Source organism: Neolamprologus brichardi, chromosome 5 (genome assembly GCF_056152115.1).
Source record: "Neolamprologus brichardi isolate AB-2024 chromosome 5, ASM5615211v1, whole genome shotgun sequence".
NCBI classification, from domain to species: Eukaryota; Metazoa; Chordata; class Actinopteri; order Cichliformes; family Cichlidae; genus Neolamprologus; species Neolamprologus brichardi.
The window spans coordinates 20,769,306-20,778,913 of NC_142108.1; the positions used below are offsets into that span (position 1 = coordinate 20,769,306).

The 9,608-nt window shown below is 38.2% G+C and overlaps 1 protein-coding gene across 1 annotated transcript; it reads left to right on the forward strand.

Moving 5' to 3' along the window:
* The first annotated feature begins 703 nt into the window (after positions 1-703).
* On the forward strand, positions 704-8,591 carry slc2a11a (solute carrier family 2 member 11a). Its single transcript, XM_006783077.2, has 12 exons — positions 704-727; positions 1,014-1,112; positions 1,640-1,800; positions 3,066-3,190; positions 3,336-3,465; positions 3,582-3,730; positions 3,875-4,062; positions 4,585-4,695; positions 6,124-6,225; positions 6,705-6,780; positions 7,067-7,194; positions 8,373-8,591. The coding sequence occupies exons 1-12, from the start codon at positions 704-706 to the stop codon at positions 8,589-8,591; spliced, it is 1,512 nt and encodes a 503-aa protein (XP_006783140.2).
* The last annotated feature ends 1,017 nt before the right edge of the window (positions 8,592-9,608 follow it).

The following is a 9,608-nucleotide window of genomic DNA, read 5'->3' on the forward strand; positions in this document are numbered from 1 at the left end:
AACATTACAGCCAACAGCTAAAACATTAGCACTAAAGACCTACACAGAATATATCCCCGTAGACATACAAATAACATAATTTAAGTTTGATGAGTTTAACTGCAAAGCAGATAATGCTATTAGAAATTGAAATAAAGTAGAAAAACTTGGTATACAAATTACTTTTTTTCATGTTAAATTGTCTGTGTTTGACCAAATGTGCTGATTTTTCACATGTGATAGCAGAAATGAATTGGGCATGCACAGGATGAGTCACATCATTTGAAACTTAGCCCTGATTGGAGATATTGGAAGTGTTACAACTGACCCACGTTACAACTATCCCCGGTCTCCCCTACCTCCTTGTACTCCTCTATGGTTGGGCAGCTTCGCTGATTTCATTTTTGCTGTTCTTAATTACTGACTGAGAGCACCAAGTGACATAAATTTTTTATCACACTCGCACACTGGCAAGATGGTAAATGGCATTTGTGGCATTTGAAAAGATCTGGTAATACATCAGCTGAGTGATCTATTTGGTCGTGTGTGTGCGTCAACCTGCTGATTGCAAAACTGCAGCCAGTCAGGCCGCCGCAAGCGATCTGCAGCCGCGTGCTTGACCTTGTGCGTGGAGGATTATTTGATGCGGGACTGACGTCTGGTTTGTTTTCAGACTTGATCGTGCCACTTCTTTTTAGCATTTCACCACCTCCTTTGACCAACAATGTCGCATGCTGGTGCACAAAAGGTAATTGAGCAAATTTGTCTTTTTTAGTAAATCGTCTGTTTTGGAGTTTAAACTACCTTTACTGTGTTTGTAGAAGCTTTATGCAGATGTGCAGTATGGCTATATTACTTGGTAGCTGTTTAGGTGATACACCTTGCAGGGTAATGTGACGGGCTTTAGTTTTTAAATGTGATTTTACTACATTTCTAACGCACATAATTTCTTTCTAAGACAATGTAACAACAAAACAAAACAACTGTGATCTAGCTATCTGTCTGTCTGTATGTCTGTCTGTTTATTTTAACAGGGCAGTCCTCTGACACTGGTGCTGATGATTGCTTCTGCATCCATTGGAGGGACTCTTCAGTATGGATATAACCTTGCAATAATGAATGCTCCCACAACTGTAAGTTTTTGTATTTTAAATACAAATGTATTTTAAATGATTTCCTGCCATTACTTTATAGCTATACATGTGAGTGCATGTGGTTTCTAAAAGAGTTGACAAGGGTCATGCACTGATAGTACATGTACTTAGCTACTTATGAAAACTGTTGCCTGTTATTTCACATTTGGGTCACGGTGTAATTTGGCAAAAACAAGAATTGGGTTACTTGTGCCTGTGATTAGTCATTCTTATTGTATTGCTTTCAGTTTTTTTTAGGAACTGATTCTGGATGCAGTTTTATGTTTTGCCCAGCAGCTGCACTGATTAAAGAGCACAAACTTTACCCAGAAGCAAACAATTCTGCAACCTTTTGATAATTCACAATAACACTTACACCTGCTTCCTGATGTGGATTCATAAAATATAATATTTAAGGTTTCTTTGTTGAGAAGATCAATAATAAAAACTGGCTAAAGGAGCTACAGTGTGGCTCAGATGTAATAAAAGTGGTAATAAGTGCTGGCCTGTCTCTTCTTCTCTCACAGTTTATCCAAAGTTTTATCAATGAAACATTCTTGGAGCGATGGGACGTCCAGCTGGAGGAATACCAGGTGACGTTAGTCTGGACAATCATTGTCTCCATCTTCTCGTTCGGGGGGTTTGCTGGAGCTCTTATTGCAGGACCTATGACCATACGCTTTGGGAGGTAATGTAGCATGCACGTGTAAAGGTGTAAAAGCACATGTACACTAGGTTACAAATTGAGACTTCAACATGCAAAGAACAAATGATCAACCTACTGTCCGAATGATAGATTGTTCATTTACTTTCCTCCATCACGTGTAAATACTGCTCTGCAAAAGTCTTGCACTTTTATCATTTCTTTATACTGTGCTAGGAAAAATAGAAAGTAGGAGCAGTGTGCAAACATATGTGAAAATACAGCATATACAAATTGAACAATTCCAACGAGTTTGAAAGTCAGTATTTGGTATGACCCCCTTTACTCTTCAACACACTCTGAACTGTGTTAAGCAGCTTTTTTTTTGTCTTGTAATTTCTTTAAGTAGTCTTCAGGAATTGTTCTCCAGGCTTCTTTAAGGTATTCAGAACTCTTGTTGGATGTTAGCTGCCTTTTGTTCTTTTCTCTGTTAAGATGAAGAGACTTTCTGTTTTTCTCTTCTCTTCAGTTTCCTCAAATTTTTTAAGGACACACTGCACACCATGCCAAAAATAGCAAATTTTTCAGCTATTAGCACCTTGGTGGTGCAAAAATACTATTTTATGCCTTCAAACTGTGCTATCTTTTACATTTTCCTAAATTCAGTGAAAGAAATGTAGACAAAGGTCAGTGTTAAGAGGCTCAGGTACAAGGACTGGACTGAAAATGAGTAAAAAAGTAGCCAAAGAAACAGCAAAAAGTTACAAGAAGTCTAGATCCTTGGAAACTAAATATAAAGAAAGGAGACTTGTCCCAAGACTTTTGCACAACACTGCATATTTATATAATGACTTGAGTTTTGATTTTCTTTTATACTCATGTTGATTATGATTGATTCCTGCACCTTTTCTGTAGTGCTTTTAAATGATGAAGCTGTGTTTTTTTTTTTTTCTTGTGTCCTCAAAACTAAAAGTCTAACAATGTTCAAGTCTTCCTGGCTTCATCTGTGGCACTCAACCAAAGCTGTCAGTGCGCCCCAGGGTGTCTATGGCTACAATGTAGCTTGCCATCACCAGTGTGTGAATGTGTGTGTGAATGGGTGGATGACAGGTTGTGTAAAACGCTTTGGGGTCCTTAGGGACTAGAAAAGCGCTATACAAATACAGGCCATTTACCATTTACCATTTTATTCTAGAATAAATATTCCTGCGTAGTGGTCTTGTAATATGACGTAACATCTCATCCATCAGTCTGTATTAAAAAAATAATAATAATAATTAAAAATAACTGTTGTCATTTTTCTCCTGAAGGAAGAAGTGCCTGCTGCTGAACAACATTTTTCTCATGACTGCTGCACTCTTAGCACTGACGAGTAGAACCGCCAGATCTTTTGAGATGATCATGATCTCACGTGTCCTGGTTGGAATAAATGCTGGTATGTTAGTACAACGTCTAAGTAATATGCATGCAAACCAGTAAACTCAGGTATCCTTACCATAACAGAGCAATGCAAGCAAAATATAATATAATAAAAATAACTATTCAACAAACACTCCTAAAAGGACATGATCATTCTACAGGTATCAGCATGAATGTGCAGCCCATGTATTTTGGAGAAAGTGCACCAAAGCACTTAAGAGGAGCTATCTCTTTGTCATCAGCTGTGTTTACAGCATTCGGTGTCGTGTTAGGACAGGTGGTCGGACTCAGGTTTGTTCATCGTGCGGCTTATAATTGTTGACAATCTCTATAATCTGTTGACAAAGAAATGTGTTAAGTAGATTTCACAAATATCCACAGTAACACTCTGAATTATTTATTTAAAGAGAGATTTTGGGCAGTGAGCCGTGTTGGCAGTACCTTCTTGCCAGTAATGCCATTCCTGGACTCATTCAGCTCCTGACCCTGCCATGGTTCCCAGAGAGTCCCAGATATCTGCTCATTGATAGAGGAGACAAGGAGGCTTGTATTAATGGTGCGTACAGTATTATGTCAACCAGCAGCGAACAGTACATCACCCCCTACCACTCTCAGCTAAGGACATTTTTCATATATAAAACATATTTTAGACAGAAATCATTATCAAGTGTTAATTTTATTTTTTGATTTTTATGTTCAGCTCTGAGACGCCTGCGAGGCTGTGAGGTCCAGAGTAGCGAGCTGGATGAAATCCTGCAAGAACAGGCTGAAACCAAAGGAATGAGGGCGAGCCACCCCTGGGAGCTTTTTACTGATCGCTCTGTACGCTGGCAGCTCATCTCTGTCATGATCATTAGCAGTGCCATGCAGCTCTGTGGCAATGACTCGGTAAGAAGAAATTTCATCCGTGCTGTGATCTGAGAGATGTTTTGTGTGTGTTCTGGCTGTGAGGGTGTGTCAGGATCGCTGTAACTTATCCTGAAATGCATCAGATGTTTGTTTGGCCACAGGTTAATTTGAAAGTTGATCAGAAATTGTAGATGATGGATGGGTTTCTTAGTGTTTCTGCATGTCACATTAATTATGTATGCTGGTGATTAAGTATCAGGCCTCACTGTACTACTGGATGAATAATATGTGATGCCTGTTGTTTTGTCTGAAAAGCATGATAGGAACCTTCATACCACACATACAGACTAAATTTGAGAGCTACAAGTTTGTCATAAGGAAAAGTGCTGACTACATGATCATGTGTTTCAAGGCTTTTAACCACATGCTTGAGGTTTTAGAGAGGGCAGTGGGTATTAACACAATTACCTTTGTACAAATACTACCGTAATCAGCTTATTAAAAACTTGTAAAATCGAATGATGGTTTTCAGTGACCTCACATCTTCTGTATTTCTTGCAGATTTACTTTTATGCATCATATGTGTTTAAAGAGGCTGGAATACCAGATGACAAAATCCAGTATGCTACAATCGGCACCGGGACATGTGAATTCACAGCCTGTATAATGTGTGTAAGTACCCATAATTAAAGCTCAGATTATGTAACCAGCTACATCCAAAGAGAGACTGTTTGCATTGTTTTTAAAGCTGTATTGAAGGCTGCAGAATAAGGACTGAAAATAACCCCTACTAGTGTATATGCAGCCAGTAAGCGGGAACACCTACATGACCTTGCATAAATGTGATACAGCAATCATTTTAGCAGGGTGCACAACATTACGCACAGCTACTAAGTCTGTTAAAAATTGATTGAATTGCTAAAGAGTCATTATAACCCTTTTGTTTTTCTGGGTATTTCTGAATCTTTCTGTGGATACAAAGACACCAAGTTAAAGTAGCAGTTCTGTAACAATGGGGAGTGCCTCTCCGGTGGGGGACAGAGCCATTGCATGCAGGGAAAATAAAGACACAAGCAGTAGCTGATGCTCCCTTTACTTTAATCCTTAATAATTGACAAAAATTAAAAACAAAATAAACGTAATAATATGTTTCCTGCTTCCCTAGGAATTAAGAGAGTAGGTAGCAGTCAGGCACTGCTATTTAAATACACTTGATTAATGGATCATCAGCATGTGTTGTGTCCTATAAAAGCAGAAGTTTGAGAAGTTTTCTGGTTTGGCCCATACATACCCCGTACAGGGGAAAATCTACAACAGAATGACTTGAAAAGAGAATAAACAAGGTGCTGTTCATACATCAACCTGACTGAAAAAGTGTGGCAGTACCTTAAGAAAACTGTGCACAAACAAATGCCTGCACATTTCAATGAACTGAAGCAACACTGTAAAGAACTGTAGGCTAAAATTCCTGCACAACAATGTGAAAGATTGATAAAGTTATACAGAAAAGGAATATTTTGAGTGATTTCTGCTAAAGTGGTCCTACGAGCTACAGAATTATGGGGTTTATCTTGTTTGTTTGTCTGTTTAAATGTAAAAAGTTTTTCATACAAGTTTATTGACCTTCACAGCAGTAACAAGATTTTAATAGGTTAATGAAAAAAGTAAAAAAGCAAACACAAGTTTGAAGGTCTGTAAACCTTGGATAGTTGGATAGTTGTTTGTATCTTAAGTTAACTGACTGACTTCTATTAAACTATTTATCTAATTCATTGCAAAGATGCAGATAAAGTTATTTACTTACAGCATTAGCCTTCCCAACTTAAAAAGAGGCTGCCCATTTTGACTACAAATACATTAACTGTTTATAAATGACACAAGAGAGAGGTGGGCTTACATTTGGTGGGCAAACAAAGTATTTAACAGCCATATTCTGAGTATGTTTACTCCACTTTGCTTTCCTCAAAAACTAATACTAATAAAATAAAAATACTTTGCTTTTGCTCAGTCATTCTTTCTGCTGCATGTTGGTTACCTAACTCTCGTGTTCTCATTTGACACAATAAGAACAAAGTCTGATGCACATTTTGATTCTCTTAGAACCTGCTGGTAGAGCGCAAAGGTCGGAGGTTCATGCTGGCAGGAGGCTTCACCCTCATGACCTTCTGGGCTGTCGTCTTCACGATCGCTCTGTCATTTGAGGTAATCAGCTTACTTTAAATGTGAACATCAGCTCATTTATGTGATATATATATATATGCACACACAATATTGAATTTAGGTGTTATCGTAGTCATCTGTACTGTCATTAAACCAGGTTTCCCCAGATTGACTAAAGTGACTAAAGCCATCTAGTTCTTTATAGTTACTGTACTTTATTAAGGATTGTGATTATTTTGTATGAGCTTTAACCAGTGGTAAGGAACTAAGACACATCAGTGTCAAAGTCGAACCACTGGGAGGCATTGTGAGCTGGCATTCAGGCACATGTTGATATTTATCTAGAGAGAAGAGAAATGCATAATGGACAAAGAATAGAGGTGAAAAGTAGGAAGTGATGCGACATATTTGGGTTTGGAGTTTTTACAGACTTCTCTTGTCACAACTCTATGGTCTCTGTCAGATATAATAATGTTCTTGACTATGAGTTGCTCACTGCTTTCCTCCCCACATGCACACAGCACCATATAACCTGGATGTCGTACCTGACCATGACCTGTGTCTACACCTATATTCTCAGCTTTGGCATGGGACCAGGTAAGTCTTTTACCGGGATTTTACATGTGACAGGTTCAAAATGTTTCAGTACTCAACATACATTTGAAACAAAATGTCATCGTGTTTTACTATCTACACATTTTACTTATTTAGATCAACATATTTACTACATTTTATCAGTTTTCAGCATCTTACTTGGTTGGCTACTCCTTGATACACTACAGAGTACTGCAGGAGTGTGTAAAAGTGTGATACAATGGTTATATTGATATGTTATATTGATATATCTAACCAGTACGATTTTGTTTTCTTTGTTTTTTCTTAGCTGGAGTGACTGGTATTCTTCCCACAGAGATCTTCAATCAGGCGGCTCGGCCGGCAGCCTACATGATTGCTGGCTCCATGATGTGGCTCAACCTGTTCGTCGTTGGAATGATCTTCCCATTTTTAGTAGTCAGTCTGTTGCTACTTTAGTCAGCGTCTGTACATCTGTCCATGCATCCATCCAATTAGCAAACCTGCAGTGAGGAGAAATAAGCACAAGAATGGTGTTCATGTGCCAATAATATTATTACTAAGACAAGACTGGGGCACTGTATAAAGCGCTTTTCATGTTACCATGTTATTTAATAGTGGAGATGACTAGATGGTACAAAGATAGGTTAGTTTTCAGTGTGCTGCTTGATATTTACTTGTCTCTCTGAATAGTGTCCCAGCTCTACCACTACAGAAAACGGAAAAGACAAAGAAAACAAAAGCCAGTGGGTCACATGGGTTTAGTCCATGTCGGAAAACCAAGATGCCAAATGAGACAGTAGCACCCCTCCAACATTACAATTATATACCATTTGTGTTAAAATGCTGACTATTAGATAGCTTACCATCTTAATATTGGAGCTGGTAAGAACACAGATTTAGGAGCTGCATTTTTGGAGTTCAACCCACAATAGGGACTAACAGTCATGATGCATCAGTATATCAATATACAGGCCCTATAAGTGATGTACAAAATAATCCTCTTAATATTTCTTTTAGTATATGGCTTAAAAAATGTATAACTGCAAAATATCAAAATACAGCTTTCTAAGTGGATGGGTGAAAAAACTCACCTGAAACTCATCCTACTCCCACTACTCCAGGGGCCTCAAAGTCCAGGCCTCGAGGGTGTCCTGCAGTTTTTAGATCTCACCCTGGGTCAACACACCTGAATCAAGTGATTAGTTCGTTACCGGGGCTCTGGAGAACTTCAAGACATGTTGAGGAGGTCATTTATTCATTTAAATCCGCTGTGTTGGATCGAGGACACATCTAAAACCTGCAGGACTCCGGCCCTTGAGGCCTGGAGTTAAACACCCCTTACATAAGTGATTTGGTGTATGCCCTTCCTGATGTTGCCCCCTCTATGTATCCAGGGTTGTGACTGGCACTAGAAAGAAATTGGCTGTTGCCCCCTGTGGCGAGTTAAAGCAGAAGAAACACCACTGAGCTTGAACCTCTTTTTTTTTTTTTTAATAGTGAATGTACTTAGCTAAATACAGCTTGTTTCTCCCAATGATAAATTGAATACACAGAATTTTTAATGTAGTGTTTGATAAATGTATGACTGATAACATTTTGTTTTCCCTTCACAGAGCGGGCTGCGTGAGTACTGCTTTGTGCCTTTTGCAGCGATCTGCCTGTTGTCTGCACTGTATGTTGGCCTTTTTCTGCCTGAGACCAAGGGGAAGTCTCTGTCAGTCATCATGCGTGAATTTCACAGGCTCAATTTCAAAGGCCAGGAAAACCATTTTGAAGCTCAAACCAAACCTCAGTATCAGCTGGGCGAAGTGTGTCTTTCCACAGCCTTGTAGACAGACTTTTTCTCCAGAAACATGCAGTCACACCCAGCGCATGCCTTACTTTGACCTGATCTGCATCAGCGGGAAGAAGTTTTGTGGTTTGGGAGCTGCTTTTCATATCTTTGAAAAACATTATCTGAAATGTTTTTCCTGTGAGGAAAATGGCAATTTAAAGAATTTATCTTTGACTTTTTCACATTATGCTTTATGTCACTGATTGATGTGAGACAACAAGTCATTGAAACTACTTTATATTAAGTGTACTGTAATAAGGTATAAATCATCTTTTCCACAGAAAGTTATATTTTTGTTATTAGACAGAGCTGGATATCGAAGACCTGATTCAGCAAATTAAAAAAATGCATTTTTATGATGTTTTGTTCTTTTATTATTATTAATAAATAACAACAGACATGACAAAAAAAAAAGGTCACCACACTGACATCATGAATAAAACCCATGGTCCTTTCAATTCATCAAGGTAAACTGCTTCTTACATTATCCTTTCAGCTGGTAGTTGAAAGGCATTTTATGCTGAATACTTGGTTTTGTTTTAATCAGTAAAGCATTTTTTTTTTTTTATCTTTGTGACACATAGTCCAGAAACACAACAAAGTTATAACAATACAGAACAGACCAGAGAACTGCAGTACAAGAAGTTAGAGCACTGGAAACATAAATGTTCATCTGGATGAAACCAGAATACAGGAGGAAGAAAATCAGACAATCCAACAATACAAAATAAAAAGTGGTAGCAGTGTGTGTTAGAAATGACCACAGTGGTTACTTTTTTATTCACATAATTATCATTATTAGTAGTCCAACTGTCTATACGTTGAACTTTGTTAAAGACTGCACAACACTTTATATTAAAGTGGCTGTCTTCAGAGACTAACACGTGAGGCTGAAGATTAATGTCCAGTCTCAAATCAGAGAACAAAAGCAAAAAAAAAGAAGAAATAAAGGTTATTCCAACTGACTTCCTGCTGATTTGAGTGTAATCTTACACACATTTTCACCAAAATGTTG